Below are 27,689 nucleotides of genomic sequence, written 5' to 3' on the forward strand. Positions count from 1 at the left end.
GTTAAATAAGGGGAAAAAAAAACAAGTTTGCTTTAAATACAGATGTCTGCTGTCACGTGCATGAAATAGGGGTGCGAGGAAAAATGGGCACCAGGTGAAGCCGATATAAATCTAAATGATAAATCCCATTGTACTTACAGATAGGGGGAGTTAGACAGGCTCTTCTCTCTAAAAACATACAGGGTGCAATTTTTTCTGTTCCTTGTGTCCTGTGCATGAGTTCAGGTCCAGTTTAAAGAGAAACTCTGACCAAGAATTGAACTTTATCCCAATCAGTAGCTGATACCCCCTTTTACATGGGAAATCTATTCCTTTTCACAAACAGACCATCAGGGGGCGTTGTATGACTGATATTGTGGTGAAACCCCTACCACAAGAAATTCTGAGTACCGTGGTACTCCTGGCAGTTTCCTGTCTGTGAACCTTGTTGCATTGTGGGAAATAGCTATTTACAGCTGTTTCCAACTGCCAAAAAAGCATGCAGCAGCTACATCACCTGCCAGCAGTAAAAATGTCACCATGTAATAAATGTCAGAATGTAAATCAGGGAGAGAAAAGATTTTACAATGGGCAAACACTGACTAAATCATTTATACATAATTATTGTAAAAATGAAGCACTTTTTTATTACATTATTTTCATCAGAGTTTCTCTTTAACAAAATAACCATGCCTCTTTATTGGAACATAATTAAAATAGTTATTAAAAAAACACACAAAATACAAAACACTGACTTCTGGGCAGTCACCAAAATTTAAAAATAACAACTAGTGCCTCGGATAAATAAAAGAGATGTATGTACAAACTTACTTTCCTACAGATGACACAGAGTACCTACGGATCAAATGTTTTCTTGATGTACCCAGAGACAAGATCTTTGATTTATTAGTCATTATTCTTTGATTTATTTGTCATAGGTGACACGGTCACCTATCAAAAGGTAAGTTTATGCTTACCTTGTCTCTTTACACCAAATCTTTATATTGAATTTCAAGTAAAATGACTAACAGGTTATTAAACAGCCTGAATCATATAAAGCAGAACAGAATTAAGCTGATTAATCATGTCTTGGAATACAAATACTTAAATGATCAGTAGAAGAAGAACATGATGTCTATAACTGAGTAATAGACAACAGAGATAGCTAAATTAACATAGTTCTAAAAATTTGGGTTGAATACCCTACAAAAGAGTTAAGACTTGATGAAAGACAACATTTGAAGAGGAACTGTAACCAAGAATTGAACTTCCTCCCAATCAGTAGTTAATACCCCTTTCCCATGAGAAGTATTTACCTTTTCTCAAATACATTATTATCGGAGTCTGTATGGCTGATATTGCGGTGAAACCCCTCCCACAGTGTGATGTCAGGACCTAGGTCATGACAGTTTCCTATCTGGGAACCTCATTGCATTGTGATAAATATCAGCATTTTTCCAATTGCCAATAAACCAGTATCTCCCTCTGTGCATACAGTATTTTTAAAAAATTAACCTTTTAGCCTATGGCATTGTTAGTGGGTGTGGCTAAAGATAAGGGCAGTTGGTCCTGTTTAGTTTTTTTTATGTCTGCCAGTAGTAAAGATGATGACATGCAGGCTGATTGTGGATCAAACAACATGAACAAATGACATGGCGACTATCAATCGTTTCTTGATCTCTCTTCTATTTTTTAACTTCTCATTTTTCAATGTATAGATTTTTTTTCCCTTTTTTCTAAAGTTTCTCTTTAAAGGACCGCTGTCTGTCATGAAAAATCTAAACGCTGTATGTATGCATTTGTATAACATGTACATTTGTCCCAGAGTAAAATACACTATAATTAGTTTTTTCCTATATTACTGTCACTTACAGTAGGTAGTAAGAATCTCACAGGTTTTAGACTAGTCCATCTCCTCATGTGGGATTCTCAGTATGTCTTTATTTTCAAAAAGACTTACTGAGCAGCCCAAAATGCCAAAATAGTGTGGGAATGAAGGGTGCCAGCTGGCATCTTTGCATACAGTAGATGCTGTCCAGGTAATTATTTTGTAAAGACTAAAAAAAGAAGAAAATACTGAAAAAAGGATTTTTGCAAGCTACTGTGAGTGACAGCAACATAGGAAAAAAGTAACTTTTAGTGCCTTTTACTCTGGGACAAATATACATCTTATATGTATGTGAACATATTGTATACTTTAAATGTAAATTTAATTTTTTTTAAAAATGTTTTCATGATAGTAGTCATTTAAATTAAGCCTGAAACGAAAATAAACTTATGAGATAATTAATTGTGTGAGTAGTACAGCTAAGAAATAGAAAATTAGTAGCAAAGAAGAGAGTCTCATATTGTTTTCCAGTACAGGAAGAGTTAAAAAACCTTCAGTAGTTATCTGTGCAAAAGAGCTTCTCTGAGCTATTCAACCTAACTTGGGTCTAATATAGTCCTGTTTTTGAAGCACATAAACAGCCAAGAAACAATGAGAGACAGCTTGAGATAAGGTTTTACTGCAGGAAAGTACAAAGGGCCATTATTTCTGCTTTGTTTTATAGCTTAAAAGACAGTTGCAGTTTTAAAACTGCAACTGTGACAGTATCATACAATGTTATTTAAAAAAAGAGAGCTATATAACTGAAAATAAAAATGAAACTATTTTCTGCTGCTAATGTTCTATTCAATATCTGTACTACGCATACAATTCATTATATCAGAAGTTTTTTTCCCACTTTTTGTAAAAAAAAATGATTTTATTTATCTAGTGTGCCTCTTATTATGTTTGAGTTTCTTTGGGAACGCATGCTGCACGCAGATTTTGCAAAAACGCGTGGCTGTCCCATTCACTTTTCAGTGATGGGATCAGCCCGCAACGCACACAAACGCGGATGGCCATGCGTTCGTACGCGTTGCGGTCCGCACGCGTTCCGCACGCATGGCCATCCGCATTTCTGATCTGAACGGGCCCTTAGTATTTACTTACAATTGTATTATGCAGAACATTTAATAGGCCATTAGTGCAGGACCTGCAAGAATAAAAATAGAAGAACTGCCATTGATGAACTGGGTTTGAATTCACATTTGTGGCCTGTCATCTTAAACCGGGCTTTTATACCCAGTGAGTTACTGATGCAGAACAAGCATGACACTAGAGAAGTCAAAGCTCCCATCCCAAGAGTCTGTTCTGGGTCAATCATTCTCTAGGAAGTCAAACTAAAAAGAATATAAATGTATAGCTAGCATTGATCATTATGTAATTTCACTTTTGTAAGTGTTTGAAGAATTTTCACGGTTATGCTTCTCAATGTAATTACAAGGTCATAGGTAATCTTGATTTTACATAATTTTCACAAAATTACGTTCCTGGAATCCATAAGTTTATTTTCGTTAAAGAGACTCTGTAACAAAAATGTCATCCTTTTTTCTACCATCCTACAAGTTCCTAAACCTATTCTAATGTGCTCTGGCTTACTGCAGCACTTTCTACTATCACAGTCTCTGTAATAAATCAATGTATCTTACCCCTGTCGGACTTGTCGCCCTGTGTCTGGAAGGCTGCCAACTCTTCCGTGCTGATCTGATATGCACGCCCCCCTCCAGGCCCCTCTATGCACACTCCCGTGTGTGTGTGTGTTATTTACATAAGCCAGCAGTGTCTCTGCTCTCTTATCAGTGAGAGAAGAGAGCAGGATAAAAATCCTCCTCTGTTAGGCTCTGAAAGGAGCTGGCTGACACATACTGAGGAATTACAGACAGGGCAGAGCTGTCTGCAGGAAGAAACGATCAGCCTGTCACTAGTATTCAGTGCATGAGAGCTGCAGGGGGAAGAAGGTAAACACACAAATGATCTCTTGAGATTCAAAAGGAAGGCTGTATACAGCCTGCTTGTGTATGGATGTATTTTCTATGTGTGGACATACTGTACATCAACCTACTTCGTGTTTTGGTGGCCATTTTGTTTGTTTATAAACAAACTTTTAAAAACTGTTTTTGACTACTTTTAATGCGGCGGGGAGCGGCGAAATTATGCCAGAGGGGAATAGGAGAATGTCCCCTAACGCACTGGTATGTTTACTTTTGTGCGATTTTAACAATACAGATTCTCTTTAACTTGTGAAAGTATGTTCACAGTAAGTGTGCTAGGTGTCTATGGATGAGTATGGAGTATGAGTATAGATGAGTGAATGTAGCTGTTTTTGTTTTTGCACTACATTTTTGTGAAAAAAGTCATATTTTTGCACAGATGAGAATATTTAGAAAGAATATATGGGCATGAGAAAACATATTTTCTAGACATGATCAGGTGAAACTCAAAAAAGTAGAATATCATGCAAATGCCCATTTGTTTCAGTATTTCAACTTAAAACGTGAAAGTCATATATGAAATAGACTCATGGCATGCAAAGCAATACATTTTAAGCCTTTATTTGCTATAATTTTGATGGTTACAGCTTATAAGAATCCCAAAATCAAAATATCAGACCATTAGAATATTGTGAAAATGTTTAATATTCTCGGCTCCAAATGTCAGACTCTAATCAGCTAATTCATCCAAAACACCTGTAAAGGGCTCCTATTCCATATATAAGTTTCATCTTTTAAGTTGAATGGCTGAAATAAATGGACTTTTGCAGGATATTCAATTGTTTTGAGTTTTACCTGTATGTAAAAACACATTTTCACCAAATGCATTGAAGACAGTGAGCGTGGACAAAAAACATTTTCAAAAAAAGTTCTCATTTTTAGTGATAATGTGCATCTTGTTCAATAAATTACTATTTTTGCAAAATTACAAATCATTGCGAAATTATACATCCTAATTCTGTGTATCTCCTAAATCAATTTTGCGATAGTTTCGCATTACAATTTTGCATTGTAATTGTGAATTTTGCAGCAAATGTACTTTTATGCAAAATTTGAGCTCATCAATCGGGATGGTCAGAAATGCCCATCTCTGATTCCGCGGAAATTCTGATTTCCACCAATGCCGATTTCCATTTTTTCCAATTTCCATTTTTCCAATGTTCGTTTTTTCCCATTTCCGATGTTCCAATTTATGAGGAGTATTTTGCTTGTAATTTTTTTGCATTAAAGAATGCAAAAAAAATACAAAAAAAAATTTAAAAATCGGAAAAACGGAATCTGGTGATTGGTCTAAAATGACCACGGTAATCCGAGTTTTGTGCCTGCGTTCTCTGATTGGCCCAATGCTTCTGAGTTCTGTAATTGGGCTAAAATGACCAAGTAGCAATAAAACTGATTTACGGGGAATTCAATTTCCGTATTACGATCAGAAATGCGGAAACTTCAAGTCCACGGAATCTGAATGAGCATCCCTACTCATCAATCTTTACAGAGCTAAACTTGTATACAGGCTGTATTGAGCAAGGACTTCTTCTCCTCCTAGTCCCAGTTTGTTCTTTCAATGACGAATGGCGGCCCCAGCTACAAATTATTAGGAGGGCATGCAGGCTGGGGGGCCCATTTGCATACCTCCTAACTTTTTGAGATGAGAAACAGGGACACTTAAGCCACGCCCCTTCCACACCCCTGAGCACGCCCTCATCACACCCCTAGTCACCCATACCATAAAGATTTCATAAGAAAAATATTTTTTTTATAATTAAAACCACACTGGTCCTTTCTATCCCGGTTCATTTTCCTTCATATTAACATTTTAAAATTAGTAATATATCAATTTAAAGGATGGGAATGAAGTTTAGAGTCAAACACATTTTTTAGTAGAGAAATATATATGTAATATAATCGCAGGGTTTTCAAACTTGGCACAGTTGGTTATTGGGTGGCTGATTAAAGTGGACTTGAACTCTTACACAGGACAGAAGGAATACATAGAGAAATGCTCCCTGTAAGTATTTAGAGAGTTTAGCCTGTTTATTTCCCCCTCATTTGTGTCTAATCACAAGTTATAATCTGATCTCTCCCCTGTGTCACATGACTGCCATGGCAGAGATGGCAGATAAGCTCATTTGAAAGCACAAGCTGTTCACAATGTGTCTGCTTCCATGAATCAGGAAGTAGAAACTGTGCAGATCTATTGCAGGATTTGTATCAGCTGTAACAAAGACACTTTTTTTGTTTAAAGGTTATTATGCTGTTGTGTATCTTTTAGAACAGAGAGGAAGTTCTGAGTTCAGGTCTGCTTTAATATTCTGGAAAGTGGGTGGAGCCTACAACAGCCAATCAAAATTCACCTATTAATTTACAAGGGGAATATTTAAACTGCTGCCATTCTTACACTGTTAATGCCAGAGGCATGAAGCCTGGTACAATCAGTCATTGGGTGCTTGGGGCTCAAACTCACTAAAGGGACGGAGCCACACAAGCCAATCAGATTTGTTTTGAAGATTTAAATTATTGATGCCAAACCAAAAACTCACAAACTTGGTCATTGAGTCTCAAGGTTAGAAAAAGTGGCTGGAGCCAACAACAACCTAATACATACCTGGGCAACGCCGGGTCTTCCGCTAGTCCTTAAATAAATGTATCAAGTCCAAGTAGCTCCTAAACTCTCCGGAAGCACCTCCTGAGGAATGCATACCACATGTTCAGAGCCTAAAATGTAGTAATTAAACCAAATTTCCCTCCCAAAGAGTAAAACGATCTTCTTTACTTTTGCCTAAACTTTTTATGTAAGGCTGAATGACCATTGGCCTGACACCATTTTTTTTTTGTACATACTTAATTGTCAAGAGTTTGTTGTCTTTTAAATTTGTTTTTTTCGAACTTGAGAGACAAACGTGTGACAGCTATCCTTTTTTCTGTTCTTGTAGGTGATAATGGCGTCACACAAGACAATTGACCGATGGTCCCGTCCCTTCCCACGCAATGGAAGTGTATTGAAGCCCATTGCATCCATGAGCGCAGAATTAGGGTTTCCAGAGCATACTCGTACTGCGGCATCTTCTCGCCATTGTCCAGCCTCCACTCTTAGACAGGTACACCAAGCCGGTTGAGTATCTTCATACTATAATGCTGCAGAATAAGGGATGCTCAAAAAAACGTATTCGAATGAAATCTGAATAGGTTTATTCAGATTTCATCCTGCTAATTAAATCACCTATGAGGGTGGGCAAGGGGGGGGGGGGGGGGGTTAATCTTACCCACCAGACGGCTTTTTTGATCCATCTCTCGACGCCTCCCAGTATGCCTTCCAGGCCGCAGTCACGTGATTACAAATTCCGGGTTGAAGGAGGAAGTGTTTGTAGTCATGTGATGTGCTTGGAACGTATCCTGGGAGGCGTCAAGGGACGGATCAAAGAAGACGTCTGATGGGTAAGATTAACCCCCCTCCCCTTGCCCACCCGCACAGGTGCTTTAATTACCTGGATGAAATTCGAATAAAACCTATTCGGATTTTATCCGGTGATCATCACTGTTCAGAATAGCTTATTTAGCAACATGGCTATTTGGGGACTTTGCAAAAAGGTGTCAGGAAACACTTTTTCCCCTTTTTTTCAGAATGTGAAAATGAAAAGTGTTTTCCTTTAAAAAGTAATCACTTGTCTGATTATACTTCTAAGTAAAGAAGTGGAAAAAGGGAGAAAGCACCCCAGTAGTGCATTTATCTTCTTTATTAGGAAATCACCCAATTAAGATGCACTTACATTCAAGCTGTAGCAAAATCCATGTAGGAGGTCGACCACATGCCGCATCTCCGTCCGAAGTTCTGGCCAGGACCTTGGATCCGGATGGTGACTCTCCAGTAAGAGCTGTAGGAGGTGTGGGAGATGCAATGGGCGTGCCCTCCTCCTTGGAAGAAGGCATGGCAATGCCTAAACCGGTAGTGACCATCCCTGACAAGGTAGAGGACACGCCCCTTGCATCTCCCACACCTTCTGAAGCTCTTACCGGAGAGTCACAATGGCAATCCAAGGTCCTGGCCAGAAGGATGAAGATTTGGCATATGGGCGGCCTCCTACCTGGATTTTGTTTTAGCTTGAATGTAAGTGCTCCTCAAAGCACTTAATGAAACCCAGCATTTCTACTTTGCTCTAATAGATTATTTACAGCATATTATATACAACCAGCATTTTTTTTCTACTAGAACTGCATTCAAAGGGTTAACACAGGCTTTAGAAACTTCCCTGCCAGCAGAGCTGGCCGCTTCCGAACTTTACATAATGTTATCTTGTGTTTAATTGTATCAAGTGAGAAATGTAAACAAAGCCTTCTCTCACACTGTCGGGTCCCCTGAACAAAGTCAGACAAGCATAAATGCTTTCTGATGCTTTCTGATTAAGTTAGAGGATGAATAAAGCAGTTATAAATAAAATGCAAAATCAGCTTTCAGAGTAAAATAAGTGTACTTTAGGAACGTATAATTTCTAAATGAATAATAATACTTATATGCTAGCCGTATGGCATATAAAAATGTTTTTATTGAATATTATGTCAGGGTTTTATACTGCTTTAATTGTCCGATTTTCTAATAAAGAAGATTAATGCACTATTGAAGTTCTTTCTCCCATTTTTCCACTTTTTTACAGCCCGTATGGTACCACCCAGTAGGAAAGCTGCCCTGGATTGCATTACTAAATAAGGACATAAGCATATATAGTAGCAGTGCAGGATATTTCTCTTTTTTATGCAGTATATTTCTAAGTAGTTAATGATCCAGCTACAACAAAAGTACAACTGTTTTCTGAGAAATAATTTCATCTGTATCAACTCCATACATGCCAAGTCATTTAGCAAGCAATATTTTGGATTTTTACCTGTATTTATTTATTTATATATTTATCAGTGAACCCAAGGTGAGAGTGATATGGAGGCTGCCATTTTTATTTCCTTTTAAACCATACCAGTTGTCAGGCAGTCCTGTTGATCTTCTGGCTGCAGTAGTGTCTAAGTCATTACCCCGAAACAAGCATGTGGCTAATCTAGTCAGACTTCAGTCAGAACACCCGATCTGCATGCTTGTTCAAGGTGTATGGCTAAAATTATTAGAGACACAGGACCAGGGGGTGGAGGTCCAGCCGGGCAACTTCCATTAGGAAATAAATATGGCAGCCTCCATATTCATTTGACCTCTGGTGTCTTTTCATTTTTGTGTAAAAATATGCTCAGAAGTGCCACTTTTTTATTTGCTCTACATCTGTTGCAGGTTGGCTGACAGGGATAGGGATTGCCCTCTTCACTTGATTTTCTTCCCATCTGTCCAGACTTTTAACAGCCATTGCTCCTCTGCACACAGCTTCTGTCAGTTGCTGCAGTTCCAAGTCTTAAGGGAATGTTACACAAGACTCTAAAGTTGGCCATACACAAATCAAAAACTCAGTAACCTGAATTTAACTAAACACACTGGATAGAAAAATGTAATTGAAAATCTCTAAAAAAGTAAGCAGGGACAGCAGGGGCAAAGCAATCACCCCTGTGACCCCTGCCATCGCAGGGGGGTCCAGAGGCTTTTCCTCCTCCCTCTCCCCAACCACAAGTCCAGCCAATTAACAAAAAAACCTCCATGTCCACTCACAAAAACCGTGCAGGAGAGTGTGTAATTTATTCCTGCTTCCAGATGCTGCTTAACCTCCTTAGCGGTATGCCCGGCATTGTGTCAGGCATACCGCTCTGTGGCCCCAGGAGTCCCCCATAATTAAATATTTGTGCCAAATGAGTGTAAACACTCTAGCTAGCTCTAGGCTAGCTAGGAAAAGTGCGGGCACCCGGCGCTCCCCTGCGATCCCCTCCGATCCCCCCGATTATACGTTACCCCCCCTGGATCCAGCGATCGCGCAGCCTCCTGGCACAGCTCCGGTCTCTCTATGGGGAGGATCGGGTTTGCGCATGACGTCATGACGTCGCAATCCTCCACATGTGCAATCCTCCCCATAGTGAAGACCGGAGCTGTCTGGGGAGGCTGCGCCGATCGCTGGATCCAGGCTTGGCAATGTATAAACGGGGGAGCGGCAGCGATCGGAGGGTGCCAGACACTTCTTCTAGCTAGCCTAGCGCTAGCTAGAGGGTTTACACTTGTTTGGCACAAATATTAAACGATCGGGCAAAAAGTAACAAAACCTCCTGAGTGGCGTAACGCTCAGGAGGTTAACAGCAGAACACTCTCTGTTGCCATTCGCTGGCTCCCGATCACATGTCCCCCATTGGGTTTGGGGACTAACTGGGCCCCAAGCTATCATTTTTGCAGGGGAACCCTATTAAGTCTAGTTATGCCTCTGAGGGACAGACAACAGTTATAGTGACACACAATGTACTTCCTAACCAGCATCGAAGAGGAGCCCTATACTGGATTTGCCTCAGGGTTGTACTAAACTAGAACTGAACCCTCCTTTTCTCATGCTAAATAATTATAACCCTCAACCAGAGAAAACCTTACATGTTTAAACTCCGAAATAGAGGCTTCATCAGGGGTGAGAAATAAAGTGCTATAGTGCAGACTGAGAGTGCATCACATACAATGTAGCATCATTTTATACAAATGTCACAGCACAATAGCAGCATAACTGCTAAAGATGCAGCCACATTATTTGCTATTATGCTGTGACTTTTGCATATAATTATGCTACCTTGTTTGTGATGCACTCTCATTCTGCACTATAGCACTTTACTTCTCACCCCCGACAAAGCCTCAATTTAAAGAGACTCCGTAACAAAAATTTCATCCGGTTTTCTTCCATCCTACAAGTTCCAAAATCTTTTCTAATGTGTTTTGGCTTACTGCAGCACTTTCTGCTATCACCATCTCTGTAATAAATCAACTTATCTCTCTCCTGTCAGACTTGTCGGCCTGTGTCTGGAAGGCTGCTAAGTTCTTCAGTGTTGTGGTTCTGTGATGCATCTCCCCCCTCCAGGCCCCTCTATGCACACTGCCTGTGTGTTATTTAGATTAGTGCAGCTTCTCTCTGCTCTCTTATCTTTTACAAGCTGGATAGATCCTCCTCTGAGCTGGCTGGGCTTTCACATACTGAGGAATTACATACAGGCACAGCTGTCTGCACTCTGCAGGAAGAAATAGCCTGACACTTCAGTGGAAGATAGCTGCAGGGGGAAAGAAACACACAAATGATCTCTTGAGATTAAAAAGGAAGGCTGTTCACAGCCCTATTGTGTATGGATGTATTTTCTATGTGTGGACATACTGTACATCAACCTACTTCCTGTTTTCGTGGCCATTTTGTTTGTTTATAAACAAACTTTTTAAAACTGTTTTTAACCACTTTTAATGCGGCGAGGAGTGGCGAAATTGTGCCAGACTGTAATAGGAGATGTCCCCTAACGCACTGGTATGTTTACTTTTGTGCGATTTTAACAATACAGATTCTCTTTAAAAGGTGAAACACGTAGAGTTTTCTTTGGTTGAGGGTTATAATTTTTTAGCATGAGCAAAGGGAGGGTTCACTTCTAGTTTAGTACAATCCTGATACAAATCTCCTATAGGGTTCCTCTTTGATGCTAGTTAGGTAATGCATTGTGTGTCACTATAATTGTTGTCTGTCCCTACCTACTTTTCAGAGATTATCAATTAAAAGTTACATTTTAGGTCTATCCTCCTCAAAGACTCCATTCAGTGTGTCAATGTGTGTGTGTGTACTGTATGTGTGTGTGGATGTGTGTTGCTTCATATTTTACACAAACGAACCAAGCTGTTAATTTTTTTATTTATGCCAATAAAAATGATTAATTGTACAGAAAAATGTAGTGTTTTTTTTTCAATCAAGAAAAATAAAGTTTCCTAAAATTGTTGACACTTTTTGTTTGGCTTTCAAACAATACAATACAATCAATCAATCCAAAAATGTGTTGAATTTAAAAGACTTAAAACAAAAAAGAAAAATAATGTTAGTGTTTGGCCAGCTTGAAGCCTCTTTCAGCCGGACAGCTGAACTGCGCACTTGAGGGGCAATTCAGCATCCCGTCTGCTGCCCATGAGCGCCATTCTGGTGCAATTATAGGGATGAACTCTCAAAATCGGAACAGTTGTGTGTAGCGTATGTATCGTAGTCTAGGACCAATTTAGGAGGAAGCCAATTAATTTATCTGTGTGTTTTTGGGTTTGGTTTAGTTTCAGCAGAACACATAATTTTCCACTTCTTAATTAGAGTTTGAACACTGCTGATTGGCATTCTCAATTCCTTGGATATTTTGTTATATCCCTTTCCAGTTGTCTAGAGTTCAACTCTTCCCACAGATCCTTTGCCATTTCTTTTGCTTTCCCCATGACTTAGAATTAAAAATACATAAGTGCAGCACTAGATGAAAGATGGAAGGGTCTGTCAGGAATCCAGAAACTCAGTGACCTTTTATACACGCACGCACGCACGCACGCACACACACACACACACACACACACACACACACACACACACACACACACACACCAATAAGCAAACGGATCACAGGCGAAGATGGCGACCTTTAATACCCATTAAAATTAATTTATGTCAAGTCACTAGGGTATGTAAACTCTTGATCAGGGTCATTTAGGGAAGTTTGTGTAGTGTTTATGATTTAAAAAGAGTAAACACAGTTGTTTGACAATAAATGGCCTCAGCCAGCCACTAACTATGAGTGAAAACAACTGTGTGTATGTATGTATGTATATATATATATATATATATATATATACACACACATTACGTAAACCTTCAGGTATCGAAGTACAGGAAGTGACCATCCATGGCCACAGTTCCACCCACTCACCAGGCAAGGACATAGTTCCATCCCCAGAACCATGCCTCCGCTCAAATATAATTATACTCAAGTGGGGTATGGATTTATGGGTTGTGACCATATGCAGGGAAATATCAGAGAACTTGAATGCAACATGGAGGCCAGAGGTAGCAACAAGGGTGAGTTAATACACCCTGCCATGGTCCATGTGTATAAGATTCAAGGTGAAATCCAAATCCTTCTGATGACCAATTTTTAACACATCAACACTACTAATGTGTTTTGAAACATCTTGCTCTCTCTTAGTTTCTATTTTCCTGTGTCATGCCCTGATGCCCAACAGCCAGCAATTTGCCAAGATTCTCAATTTCAAACAGGGCTCTGGTGCTTGAAAGCATATCAGCTGCACTACTATATAAGCCCTAACAGAACAAACAATTGCGCCTAAAGGAGTTAATACATTTACTTTCACTTTCTCTTGGGAAACTTGTCGATCAATGTGTAGCCCTGAGCTCTTCAGACTGCCAAAGTTGGTGATGCTGGTGACGATTGGCGACGCTTGAGAGAGCTGGTGACCCATATGTAATTAACTTTTACGCTTGCGTTTTCTGCTAGGTGATGTTGGCACAACTTGTGAATAAAAAGCTTTATAAACCACCAATAAGCAATAAAATACTCAAAATAATTTTGATAGTTTTTTTTTCATCTACTTTTTGGTACTTTTTCAATTTCAAAGAGTTCAAAAATTATTTCAAATGCAATATGAAAAAATATCTCTTAGGTGAAAAAGTTCATGTTCATATGGGCCTCTGTGTACAAAGCTAGATGGTCTGAAAAATATTAATGTTCTATTGATTAAACTGGATATTATATTATAAGACAAGATGGCATCCTCCAGTACTACCTGAATGTGACTACAAGGGAAGCCCTTATTTTCACACAGATGACATTACTTTGGGTTAAGGCTACTTTCACAGCAAGACGTTGCATTTTAGGGGGGCGTTAAGGTCACATAACTTGCCCCTAACGCAACGCATGGTGGTGTTGAAGTTGGACGTCAGATTGAGCTGCGTTATGCGGCTCTCAAAGCAGCCGCTCCAGGATAGTGATGGGAGGTCCGGATCTTTTTAAGGATTCGGATCATTCGAATCAGATCATTGAAATGATCCGTATCTTTGAACCGAATCATTTGAATCATTTTACTAGGGAAGCAGACTGGGGGTGAAATGACTAGCAGGACAGGACTTCCTTGCACTGAACATTCTGTATGTTCCTGTTTCTTCCAGACAGACATCCACTGTGAATCAAATCTTTCATTGTGATGATCCGGATAATTCGACTCACAAAAAAGATCCGGATCAAATGAATGATTCGTTCATGATGCGGACAATACTACGAGTCCCACCAAGAGTCACCACAGTGCAGTGAATATTAATTAGCCATGTGGCTAGTCACTGAGCATGTGCAAACATTCTAACACAGCTCCATAGGGGTATAACGTACAGCATGCTGCACTTTCATTTAACGTGCAGCGTTATACCCTAACGCAACGTGTGCACTGTGAACAGCACAATTGATTTTACAGTGCTGTGAGGTAGGTTGCGTTACTGGCTGCTGTAACGTGGGACTTTAACGGCCCACTGTGAAACTAGCCTATAGGCAGTTAGGACAACTATATAGCCAATAATGAGTTGATAGATACGTTTTTAATTATACATCATGCCAGACTGTGGTTAACTATATATATATATATATATATATATATATATATATATATATATATACAATATATATATTGTATATATATATATATATATATATATACGCAATATATATATATATATATATATATATATATATATATATATATATATATACGCAATATATATATCTATATATATATCTATATATATATATATATACATATATATATCTATATATATATCTATATATATCTATCTATATCTATATATATATATATATATATATATATATATATACATATATATATATATATATATATATATACATATATATACAAAATTCTTCAACAGATCAGACTGCAGGGAGCCCATAACAGAAGACTTCCCCCAAAATGGTGTCTGTTAGTGACCCCTAACTGCCTTGTAGTACTAGTACCACGAGGTAGCATTATATCTTACAATTATGACTTGTATTCATTTGTCATGATGTCCTTTCATGGCTTTTTTGTGTTTGCAGGATTTGGAAATATCTCTCCGCGAACAAAGGGAGGAAAGATTTTCTGCATTATCTATGCCCTGCTGGGAATTCCGTTATTTGGATTCTTATTGGCTGGGGTTGGAGATCAGCTAGGAACCATATTTGGCAAGGGCATAGCACGAGTAGAGGACATGTTTGAAGTAAGTATATTTTTCTTGTTTTATGCCGCACTGTGCAATAAATAATTACAAACATACAGAGTTTCCCCGAAAATATTCAATTTTAATTTAAAAGATGCATGTGGGATAATTTTCAGGGGATGCCAAATTTTTTCTTGATCAACAGTCCACATTTATTTTTGAACAACAAAAAACATAATTATTTATTCAAACAGTCGTGTCATCATATTCTAGATCATCATAAGTCTCCAAACTCTTAATTCCATTATGAAATTCTTGTGACTGTTTCCTTTCTCCTTGTACAACAATCTTTATTTACAGAAAGCCATAAATTCAAATTCCATTTACCCACTGCTGAGTGCTCCGTGTTTATTATGTAATCTACCTGCTGACCCTGCATTGCAAGCATTACAATATAATCATTAATGTTTCTACTGTAATGAATCTTATCTCAGTCAGCCTGGCTCTGTTCTAGTACATTGCAGAGAAGAGGGAAGCTTGTTATCTCCCCACACACCACATTCCTGCTCCTCACTGATTGGCTGAGGGCAGTTCAGTGAGAAATGAGGCTGAGAAGGTGCTGAAATATGATCTATGCTGTGCTCATGCTCATGTGTGTTTACAAAGCAAACTAGATATGACAGCGCAGTTTCTAGGAGAAAAAAAGAGTAAGGGAGGGAATTACATCAGGATTGGCTTCAGTCTGAGGCAGTAAAGATGGAAAATACCTGGAACAGTTTTCTCTTTATTTACTATATACAATGGACTGAAATCAAAACATGGACAGTACAATTCATATGTTATGTAAGTAGAACATGTATTTATCTACTTACTGTATATATGTGTTTTTTTTTTTTTTTTGTGGAATAGTATGGCCGCCTCTGCTGCTTTATTGTCCATGTGCAACTATCTATATTTACAAAAAGCCCGGCACCAACCCTTAATGTCTTGGGTCTCCTGGGGTCTTTTGAGTGCAAATCTTTTAAGGGGTCTGCTTTCCTTGCTGAAGGGTCTGGCTGGCTGGAAGGTGTAATGGTTAAGGGCTCTGCCTCTGACACGGGAAACCAGGGTTCGAATCTCGGCTCTGCTTGTTCAGTAAGCCAGGACCTATTCAGTAGGGGACCTTGGGCAAGACTCCCTAACACTGCTAATGCCTATAGAGCGCATCCCTAGTGGCTGCAGCTCTGGCGCTTTGAGTCCGCCAGGAGAAAAGCGCGATATAAATGTTCTGTGTTTGTCTGTCTTGTTGCATTCTACAGCCAGTATATTTTACTCGTTTACATGTATACCACAGCTGCCTATATATTATTTAAATTGACTTTGTTCATGAACTGTTTCTGGGGCTTATTATTGAAGCAGGGCTTAGATTTTGACCATCCACAAAAAGCCTGAAAATCATGCTTGGGTTTAGCTTCAGGGTGGGTCTTATTTTCAGGGAAACAGCATACATGCAGAGTTACAAGCTATGAATGACACGAGATGGGAAGAGAACCTGTCCACGCTGTTTTGGCAGCACAAGGCAGCTCGTTTTTTCAGTGTATTATCTGTTCTCCTACCTAATATTGAATGCAGGAATATACAAGAAAATGCTGATGTGTAAATGTTCTTAGAGAACACCATTCAAATATGTCATCAAACTCTAATCAGTAAATCTTTTTCCGGAATCTAATCTCACATTTCCTTTTCTCTTATTTTGTTACAGAAATGGAATGTAAGTCAGACGAAAATTCGGATCATCTCAACTGTCATCTTCATTTTATTTGGATGTATACTGTTTGTTGCTATTCCAGCTTTAATTTTTCAACACATCGAAAACTGGCATACCCTGGATGCCTTCTACTTTGTAGTCATCACCCTAACGACCATTGGATTTGGAGACTACGTCGCAGGTAGGCGCCTGGATGTTTAACATGGACAAGATCATTTAAAAGTAGGACTTTTAAGGGTTCGTTATATAAAACATGTCTCTATATTTACAAGTTATTGATATTACTGTATTTTTTGGACTCTAAGGCTCACATTTGCTCCCCCAAAATTGTGTGTGTGTGTGTGTGTGTGTGTGTGGGGGGGGGGGGGGGGGGGGTCACTGCGTCTTATAGTCCAAATGCCGGGAGTTCCTGACTTGTGAACACCTGCCAATACGAACCTCCAGCCCACTGCAGGACTCCCTGTACTGTGTCCATGCAGAGGAGGACACGGGGGACAAACGGAGAGCACAGGGGGACACAAAGGGGCACAGAGGAGGACACAAAGGTGCACAGAGGAGGACACAAGAAGGACAGAGGCAGACACATGGGAGACACAGGAGGACACAAGAGGGACAAATGGAGGACACAGGGGGACGCAAAGGGGCATAGAGAAGGACACAAGCGGGATTCAAAGGGACATAGAGGAGGACACAAGGAGGAAAGAGACGGACATGTGGGGGACACAGGAGGACACAAGGGTGACAGAGGAGGACACAGGGAGACATGAGACACAAGGGGGCATAATCCACAAGATGCTCCTTCACCATGGACGCACCAGGTTTACTATATATTTTTTTTTTCCTCTGGATTTTGTCCTCTTAACCTAAATGCATCTTATGGTCAGGAGCGAAAAATCCTTAAACAGAGTTTCCCCCTTGCTTACAGTATGCTTTGAAACTTTGCTCCCCCCCCCGCAAAAAAAAACAAAAAAAAACAACTATGTACTACTGGAGTAAAATATTAGGGCACATTTATACTTGGCCCAAAAACACTCTGATTAAAGAATATCCTAGGCAAATAAAATTGTAAGAATGGGGGGAGCAGACATGTACAGGGAGCAGTCCTCATGCCTACCACTCCTTCCGTTCACCTCTGTCCCCCTTTCTGTTCTCTCCTAAAAGCCAGCAGAAGCTGCTTCTGGGTTGGCAGTAGTGTGCAAGTGCTAGGCCCGGCGGCGCGCATCATGGACCTTGCTCCCATGGCCGGGATCACTCTGTGCATGTCCACTACAGAACATTCCCAACCAGAGCCCACATACAATTCTGATGCACATAGAGTCAGTGTAAGCTTACTGGAACAGACAGTGTCCGTTCCCATTAGGCTCTTTTCTCCCACCCTCTTCTGTGTCTTCGGTTGCCATTTTGGTCTTCCAGTCGCGCTGACCAGTGCTGGTGGGATCGGGAGCAGACGCCGATATCGGAGTCCAAGAAAACCATAGGGTTATCACCGTTTTGCAAAAAATCAATGGGAATCCTCTCTAGCACCAGGGAGGATTTTAATTGGTTCATTGAGTGGTGGACCAATGAGAATACTCTCTGCTGCTAGGGGGAATTCCCACTTATCTAGCCAATGGTAGACCTATGTTTCTGCCAGGGGGTCTGAGGTTACTTGCGCTTGTTTCTGAGCCCAGTAGAAGTGTTAGTGGTGTGAGGACTCAAATGGTGGCAGCGACAATAGTGGTGCTGACAGAAAGAGCGGTGAATACTCTGAATACACTCACCGGATGCTGAGACGTGGTATGGCCTGAGTAGGAACCTAGCCTTTCCTAGCGTTATGGTACAACTGATATTTTTTTACACACGCTAAATGGTTATTGGCTCAAAAGGCTGGCAGACTCCATATCTTCTGAGAACCTAGCATGTGCGCAGCGGTTTTCAGTTCGTTGACAAGGAATCTGGACTGGTGTATTGTCACTCCTGAGCGGAAGTCATGGGCATTGTTCTCCTACTCACGCCGCACGCTCCCTCATCCCTCCTCCTCCATATCAACAGAATGTGCTGCTGGCTCTAGGCTAGTGACACATCTGTACTGAACTTCGCCTCCAACTGTCACCAGAGGGATCAAGTGCTGTTTCTAAGGGTGACAGATTGTGTTTCAGCTGGATAGCATACTGGTTAAGGCTGTTGACTTTGATGTAGACACAGACAGACATAGAACATTCATCACACTTTTCTCCTGGTGGACTCAAAGCACCAGAGCTGCAGCCACTAGGACGCGCTCTATAGGCAGCATCAGTGTTAGGGAGTCTTGTCCAAGGTCTTCCACTGAATAAATGCAGCTTACTGAACAGGCAGAGCCAAGATTCGAACCCTGGTTGCCTGTGTTAGAGGCAGAGCTCTTAACCATTACACTAACCAGCTACTGCTGGACAGGATAGGATTTGAGCCATCGATCAGGGTGTGAATCCAGGCTCAAGCCAGAGTCTTTGGGGAAGGCTCTGTAATGATCCTGGTCACCAGTGGAACATCCCAAAGTGGGTGCAGCTTTGTGTCTGCCAGAAGAACAGTGCAATATAAATGTTATGTGTCTTGTCTACAATGCTTTGGTTATTCATTCTTGTTTTAAAAATAGTTTTATTTTCTTGTACTTCTTCACTTGTCGCCATACTCAGTGGAGAGGGTGTCTTGGCCACCTGTCTAGAGAGAATGTTGGAACCCTTTGCAGCGGCTAATGTTTTAAGTACTGTGCGTTTTTTTTTTAACCCCTACATTCCTCTCTGTCAAAGATACGTGTGTCATCCTATGTGAGAAATCTATGTAGCTGGCTTGCTGTACATGTTTGACATCCTTAAGCCTTTCCTTTTCAAAAGAACCATTCTTCTAGTCATGGCAGCACAACATCTCCAGGTACTACAGAAGGAGGCCCCATTCTATGTGCAGCCACCTTTTACACCTGCATCTCCCATGGGCAGCTGCCTTCTTTATACATATGCTCCCCCTTAATCATGTGCAGCCAGAGCCGGGACAAGGTCCTCCAGCACCCAAGGCTGAGACACCAAAGTGCGCCCCTCCATCCCTGCCACCCCAGCCGTCACACACTGATTGCTATTGGACTAAGAGGCGCCACAGGGCCCACAACCTCCCCAACACCTTAATATCTAGTTATCTGGCATGCAGTCACTGCTATGTGTCCCCTTTTCTTATTTCTTTCTGCTTCAAACACAATTAGGAATGACAGCTGAATGAATTCTGCGCCCCCTCCTACCCTGCGCCCTGAGGCTGGAGCCTCTCCAGCCTATGCCTCGGCCCGGCCCTGTGTGCAGCAGCATCCTCTCCTCTGTACAGCACCCCCAACAGCCAGTGGCTTAACTAAGGAGCTTGGGTCCCCAGTGCAAGTTTTGCATGGGGCCCCAAGCACTCTATTGATATGGTCCCCCAAAACCTACCGAGGACAGCTGCAGTGTCAGAGAGGAGTATTTAGAGCAAAGAAACAGTTTGTTAAGGATTACCACTATGCAATGCACAACAGAGGTGTTCATTACCAGCACAGCACCAATGACAAGCTAATAAAATGGATGAAGGAGGGCCCATAGTGAGGATGTCTGGTTGAGGGGCCTAGGTGCAGTCACAACCTCTGCCCCCTCTTGCTATGTATCACGCACAGAGTGCTAGTGAAAAAAGGGTAATCAGAGACAGGCTGAGGTCGTTCACGAGAGCAGATGGACTAGGCAAGAAGGGCTAGGCAAAATTGTAATCAAATAACAGGCAGAGTCATACACATAAGTCAGATGGCAGTCGTATTGGAAGGATTAAACAGAAGCGAAGTCAGGGGCAGGCCGAGTCATACACAGATATCAGATGGCAATAGACAGATTTGAGGTCAAAAGGCAGGCAAGGGTCGGTACACTGTTCAATATACAATATTACAAATATATAATACTGACTGACTAGAGTACATATATATGGTGCTGATGCGTGATATATGAAATGTAGCTCTCACAAATTCACACTAGTTAAGGGCCAAGAACCAGTGAACTGATTAGTGTCAAGGTCATTGAGCTAATGAACACCCAAGAAGCAAAGCAAAAGCCCACCCCAGAATTAACAGCATCTCCTGCAAAAGGGTGTCAGCTGATGACATCACAGCTGACACCCCATGAGACACGCCTCCTCAGCCTATAAAGGCTGCTCTGTCCCGCATGCGTCCGTCTGGACATACTGCGCATGCGCCCGTGTTGAACCACCACCGCAGGGGTGCCGGGGATGCCACTGGAGGACGGCAGAGCGGGAGTCCCACTATGCGAGCGAGTACCGCCGGAGACGCCGCGGGACTCACCGCAGGAAGGTAAGACTATTACACTATGGTACTACTAACAGCCCATGACCAGTGTAATCCAACCTAAGGAAAACATATGAGGAGACATTTTTATTTGTAGTTAATTACTCTAAACCACATCTCTAATCTCGATGCCTCATTTTTCTAGGTGGCTCGGATATTGAATATCTTGACTTCTACAAGCCTGTGGTGTGGTTTTGGATCTTGGTGGGTCTCGCCTATTTTGCTGCTGTTCTAAGCATGATTGGGGATTGGCTGAGAGTTCTGTCCAAAAAAACCAAGGAAGAGGTAAGTCACTGCCCCCCTCCCCCTTCCACCATGGAATACTCTCCGTTCCTTTGTCTATCATTGCGTTTTTGGAGGGACAGTCCTCATTCTTACACCAAATCCTTCTGCTCCTCTTTCTTCCTCATTTGTCCCTGTTTTCCACAGATTTTATAAGTGAGTCCATTTCTCAACTGAAAGATTGGTAGATTGGGCTATTCCAGAATTGTTTCCACCAAACTGGATTACCATGGCCATTTTAGACCAATCACGAGACTCAGATACTACTGAGTTCTCTTGAGTCTTGGGAGCGGGCTAACATTTCTGTATTGTTCCGATTAAGGGGCCCATACACTGGTCGATTTCAGCCATAGATTGATCAAATTGAAAATCGATTCTATCGAATCAGCAGATCGATCGATTTGCAGCCGATTTCGATCGATTTGATCTATCTGACTGAATGGAAAATCTAGGTTGATCTGCTTTCGGGAGCAGATTGATAGCCCATAGAGTTGCATTGGATCTAATGGTCCAATAATGCATTTAGATCGATTTCCAATAGATTTCATTCTGAAATCTATTGGAAATCTGTTCCTAGTGTCTGGCACACATCAGATAGATTCCTGTCAGATTCGACTTGACAGGCATCTGACAGAAATCTATCTGATGGTCGAATCTGCTGCAAATCTATAAGTGTATGGCCACCTTAACTGAGGTAAAATTCTGCATTATTTGATTGGTCCAGCACTTCCGAGTCAACTCTAAAGCTGGCCATACACTGGCCCGAGTTGCGGCCGTTTCGACAGCAGATTCGATCACTGGGATCGAATCTGCTGCCAATCGTTCGCCCTAAACGCACCCGCCGATCCGATTTCCTCCCGAAATCGGATCGGTCCGTCGATCGCGCCGTGCGGAAAAATACCGTCGATCGCCCGCGGGTAGGGAGCGCGTCGCTAGCGGCGGCCGATCCGATCAGGTATACATTACCTGACACTGGCTCCCGGCCATCTTCTCCGCGTCTTCTCCGCTCTGTTCCTGCTTCCATCCCAGTGTACATTAACTTCCTGTGTCACTGCAGTGACCAGGAAGTTCAAATAGAGGGCGCTCTATTTGAACTTCCTGGTCACGGAGTGACACAGTGTACGCTGGGATGCGGTGCGGGGTGCAGCACGGAGAAGAGGACCCGGAGCCAGCTTTAGGTAATGTATACGGGGGGGGGGGGGAGGGGACAGGCGACAGGAGCAGCTCAACAGATTGTGATCGGTTTCAGGCTGAAACCGATTCACAATCTGTTTGCAGTAAAGGCAGCCATACGATCCCTCTCTGATCAGATTCGATCAGATAGGGATCTGTCAGCTGGTCGATCTAATGGCAAATCGACCAGTGTATGGCTACCTTAAAGTATTTGGCAGATTAGAGAATGCAAAAAATTGACAAAAAAAAAAAAGATTCCTCAGAAATCAGAAAAATTGGAAATTTGCAGAATCGGTAATCAACATTGGCAGAAATTGGAATTTCCACCAAATCGGAAATCAGCATTTTTTGGCCACTCCTACTCATAGGTGGAGGTGTGGAGGGGGCGTGTCTTTGTTCAATTTTTTTTATTTTACTTGCCCCTCCATCTCATCACAGAAAGTTGCTCGGTTTGTGTGGTTTTGTGTTTTTCTGCCTAGGCTTCTTTTGTTTGGTTGAATAAAGTTTTTCCTTGTAAGAAAGAGGTGGTTTGGTGGCTTCTAGCTGACTGTCGTGGCGCATTGCTTGTCCTTCAGCAATACTCGTTTTTGTAGCTTATGGTTTTGAATACAGTGAGTGTATGCTGTATGTAAGTGAGATTTCTACGTAAGCTTGTCACAAACTTATAATTTGTATATTAATAATAACAGGTACTGATTTCCAACAGAGCGATAGAGTTGTCTTTAAAGCAAACTTATAATTCTCCACAATAAAAGCTAAAACAATACATACCTGAGGTCAATTGTGGTGAAAACTGGATGTCAAAATGACCTGTACTTCCAGAGACACGGGCCAATAGAATCTAAGAAGAAGAGAAAGAAGAGGGCAGTGGCGTAGCTTAGGAGCTGTGGGCCCCGATGCAAGTTTTACAATGGGGCCCCGCAAGCACTCTATACATAACAATTGATACGGCGCACAAAAACCTGCCAATGGCAACTGCAGTGTCAGAGGTGCAAAAAGGGGATAGGGAGCAGTGTGTTCATGATTTCCACAATTCAAAGCATCTATAGAAGTGTAACGATAAAGACAAAAGAAATACAGAGAGCCCAATATAGTGTAGTATGCAAAACAAGGGGTTGGAAATGAAAAGTATATAATGTATATACTCACAAACATGGGTTACCGCCTAGGTAACCACGCAGGGGTCACACTTACCGGCTTTCGTGCGCGTTTTCTGCACAGAAAAACTGACTTCAACTGAGAACTCATGTTATTCAATAAGCAAGGTCACACTTTAATGCAGATTTCGCATGCAGAAAAAAAACTGACATCTTGCGCAATTTGTCAGTTTTCTCTATAAATTACATTAGCTGCTGTAAGGCAGGGGTCACACTTGTCTTTCAGTTTTCTGCAAAGTGTAGAAAACTGAAAGACAAGTGTGACCCCTGCCTGAGACTATACTGTGTACTCCTATCTGTTTGTTGCCTGAGGAAGCAGGAACACACCCGTGAAACGCGTTGCACTAATTGTTTTGGAGTATATTAATAAACCTGTTGTCATAAAACTGACGGTATCTTGTCTGCTTCGGGGAGGCGAGTCCGCCACCACCTCCTGAGGGATTTTAAGCCTATTAGAACCTTTTATCCTGCTGGCGCCTCTGCTCACTCTTACATTATCTATAGAAGTGATTATTATGAGCACAGGATCAATAGAAAGCTAATACTGTAGTTCAGGGAGGGCCCTTCGGGGCCCCTCTGGCCCAAGGGTCCTGATGCGGTCGCAACCTCTGCAACCCCTATTGCTACGCCCCTGGAAGAGGGGGTGTCAGTGCCAGTCAGATAACCAACCAGGCAACCAAATCAATAGACTGGGCCCTCAGGAGGTCAGTGGGAAGCATAGAGCTTTATTGCCTCTGTTCATGTAGTCCTTAAAGGCAGCTAAGCACAAGAAAAAAAATTACATTGAACCTCCCCATAAGGAGGTATGTAACATTAATTGACGGATGTGGGAGGGGGGTTGTTAGAGGGAGTGTGATTGGCCACAGCTGGCCACACTTTAAAGAACCTGTGTCTGAAGCTTGCCCCCGGCCGCAGTGCGTGCTGGAAACCGAAGAGGTGACACCGAGGGCCCAATATAGTGTAGTAGGTTATTTGTTGCACAGATGTTTAAAAGTGAACAGATATACTCACAAACATGTGAGTATAATCATATACATATAACCAAAGGCAGCCCCTGACAGAGGAGCTTGGCTCATAGATTGACCTGTACTAGACTTTTACTCTGAGTATTGCCTGAAGAAGTGGGATTGAACCTGCGAAACTCGTTGCATTGTGGAGTACTCGAATAAATATTATTGTTGACTAAAAATCAACAGAATCTGTGTCTACTTACTAGGGAGGTAACTCCATCACTACCTCTCTTTTTTAAATGGTTTTTAAATGTTTTACCCTGTTCCAACATTTCACAATGCATGCTAGGAACTGTAACAGGGGTGGGGCTACGCAAGCTTAAAGAGGAACTCCAGTGAAAAAATGTAGTAAAAAAGTGCTTCATTTTTACAATAATTATGTATAAATGATTTAGTAAGTGTTTGCCCATTGTAAAATCTTTTAAACCCCTGATTTATAGTCTGACATTTATCACATGGCGACATTTTTACTGCTGGCAGGTGATGTAGCTGCTGCTTGCTGTTTTGGCAGTTGGAAAGAGCTGTAAACAGCTATTTCCCACAATGCAACAAGGATCACAGACAGGAAACTGCCAGGAGTACCATGGTCCTCAGAGTTTCTTGTGGGAGGGGTTTCACCACAATATCAGCAATACAGCGCCCCCTGATGGTCTGTTTGTGAAAAGGAATAGATTTCTCATGTAAAAGGGGGTATCGGCTACAGATTGGGATGAAGTTCAATTCTTGGTCACGGTTTCTCTTTTAATTATGTAACTAAAAGCATGTAGTTTTTCTCAACAGTAGAGTTTCTCTTTTGTTCAGTTCCATTCAGTACAGAGTGTCATTAAACACTATAGGTAAAATGCCATTTGATTTCTCAAACCCGTTTTATGACACTGCGCTCTCCTCCTCCTCCTATCTCATCACATTCTCACTGGATGGAAGTGAAATATATTTTAGATTAGTTTTGCCAAAGGCAGAATTCATGCTGGATTCACTCGGTTGCTGGAGGATGGCCCTGTTATCATAGCAGGGAAGACTCTGCATAATGCTGGTACTTAGAGGAGGCTCTATAACATCTCAGCCTGCTGAGGGCTAAAGAGAACCTGTAGTGACAGAGATAACAGAGGCTGAAATCTGTACTGCCTTATTCTTAAAGAGAAACTCTGATGAAAATAATGTAATTAAAAAGTTCTTCATTCTTACAATAATTATGTATAAATGATTTAGTCAGTGTTTGCCCATTGTAAAATCTTTTCAATCCCTGATTTATATTCTGACATTTATTACATGGTGACATTTTTACTGCTGGCAGGTGATGTAGCTGCTGCTTTCTGTTTTGGCAGTTGGAAACAGCTGTAAACAGCTATTTCCCACAATGGAACAAGGTTCACAGACAGGAAACTGCCAGGAGTACCACGGTCCTCAGAGTTTCTTGTGGGAGGGGTTTCACCACAATATCAGTCATACAGCGCCCCCGGATGGTCTGTTTGTGAAAAGGAATAGATTTCTCATGTAAAAGGGGGTATCAGCTACTGATTGGGATAGAGTTCAATTCTTGGTCGGAGTTTCTCTTTAAATTTTACTTACCTAACTGCAATAGTTTGAACCACTGAAAGAGAAACAGTATGTAGATCAGATGATCTGACTTAAAGGGATACTTAAAGAGGAACTGTCACGAAAACCTTAAAATTTAAAACATATACAAATAAGAAGTACATTTCATGAAGAGATGGACTAGCCCAAAACCTGTAATGTGAGATTTCTACTGCCTGCTGTAAGTGACAGAAACAAAGGAGAGAAGTCATTTATGGCTCATTTTACTCAGGGAGAAATGTACTTCTTATTTGTACGTGTTTTAAAAATTAAGATTTTTGTGACAGTTCTTCTTAAAGCCTGAAAAAAAGCAGTTTAACTTACCTGGGGCTTCTACCATCCCCCTACAGTCATTCTGTGCCCACATCATGCCTCCCGTCCCTCCAGTCAGCAGCAGCGGTGCCCCCCCACAAAGTTGACCAGTCGTGGCCAGTCGTCGGCTAATGCGCATGCACATGCACAGCCCCCAACAGTGCCGGCGCGTGCAGCTTCAGCATTGGACTCACCTCCAAACTGAGCCTAACATTGTCTGTCATCCTCTCTCAGTCTCCGCATCCATATCCCTCTTGCCACGTACAGCACTGCGGTGCTGTTTGCAGCTAGAGGGAGCTGGATGTGGAGAGAGGAGGACAGACAGCGTTGGACTTGTAAGGAGGTGTGTCCAGGGGGGGCAAAGAGGAGGCTGTACAGAGGGGGCACAGCAGGAAGTACAAACTGAGGCACAGAGGGGACATAGAGAGGCAGAGGGGGACAAACAGGCACAGAGGGGGACACTGGAGGCAAAGGGGGGCACATAAAGTGCAAAGGGGACAGAGATGGCACAGTGTTTCGACTTAAGAACCAATTCAGGTTAAGAGTGAGCCTACAGTCCCTATCTCTTTCGTTAACCGGGGACTACCTGTATACATATATAATGGCAGTTGTAATTACAGCTCGTAACCCGGAATTACAGGTCGAATGTGGGTGCAAGGATGCATTCGGAATCACCATCTGTAATCGTGGCAGATCACGGTTCACGGATGGCGATTCCAATGCCGTAATTGCTCAAGTCAGCCGATAATTACGGCTACCCCGTACCCCGACATTGTGATGAGCCTCACTAGCTGTCTGTGCATGTCAATTTTTCCCATGAATTATGAACCCCTGATTACTGAACGGTAATCTAGTGAAGGCTGGTTTGTGTGTTTCTGTAACTGCTGTTATCCTAAACTTCTCTTGCACAATTCAACCCCCCCCCCCCCATGGTTTACTCAGAATGGTGTGAACCAAAGCAATCTGGTGAGCAACTATTTTACACACAAGATGCCATGTTGTTGAGAAAGATCTTATGAGAATGGCCAGACTGATTCAAGCTGACAGGAAGGCTAGAGAAGCTCAGATAACCACTATTTATACCTTTGGGGAGCCAACATTACCTCAGAATTCACATTACCTCAAAACATGTCAGGTTCCGCTCCTGTAGGAGGCACAGGACCACCAAAACTG

General features: G+C 41.6%; 1 protein-coding gene across 3 annotated transcripts in view; it reads left to right on the top strand.

The window, feature by feature from the left end:
* LOC137571009 (potassium channel subfamily K member 2) overlaps positions 1-27,689 on the top strand; it is a 214,511-nt gene that overhangs the window by 148,866 nt on the left and 37,956 nt on the right. For all 3 annotated transcript variants that reach the window (XM_068279704.1, XM_068279702.1, XM_068279703.1), the window contains 3 exons: positions 14,842-15,002; positions 16,684-16,870; positions 21,153-21,292. In XM_068279704.1, the coding sequence (XP_068135805.1) occupies positions 14,842-15,002; positions 16,684-16,870; positions 21,153-21,292 (488 nt within the window). The remainder of the gene's footprint in view (positions 1-14,841; positions 15,003-16,683; positions 16,871-21,152; positions 21,293-27,689) is intronic.

Source organism: Hyperolius riggenbachi, chromosome 4 (assembly GCF_040937935.1).
Source record: "Hyperolius riggenbachi isolate aHypRig1 chromosome 4, aHypRig1.pri, whole genome shotgun sequence".
Lineage (NCBI taxonomy): Eukaryota > Metazoa > Chordata > Amphibia > Anura > Hyperoliidae > Hyperolius > Hyperolius riggenbachi.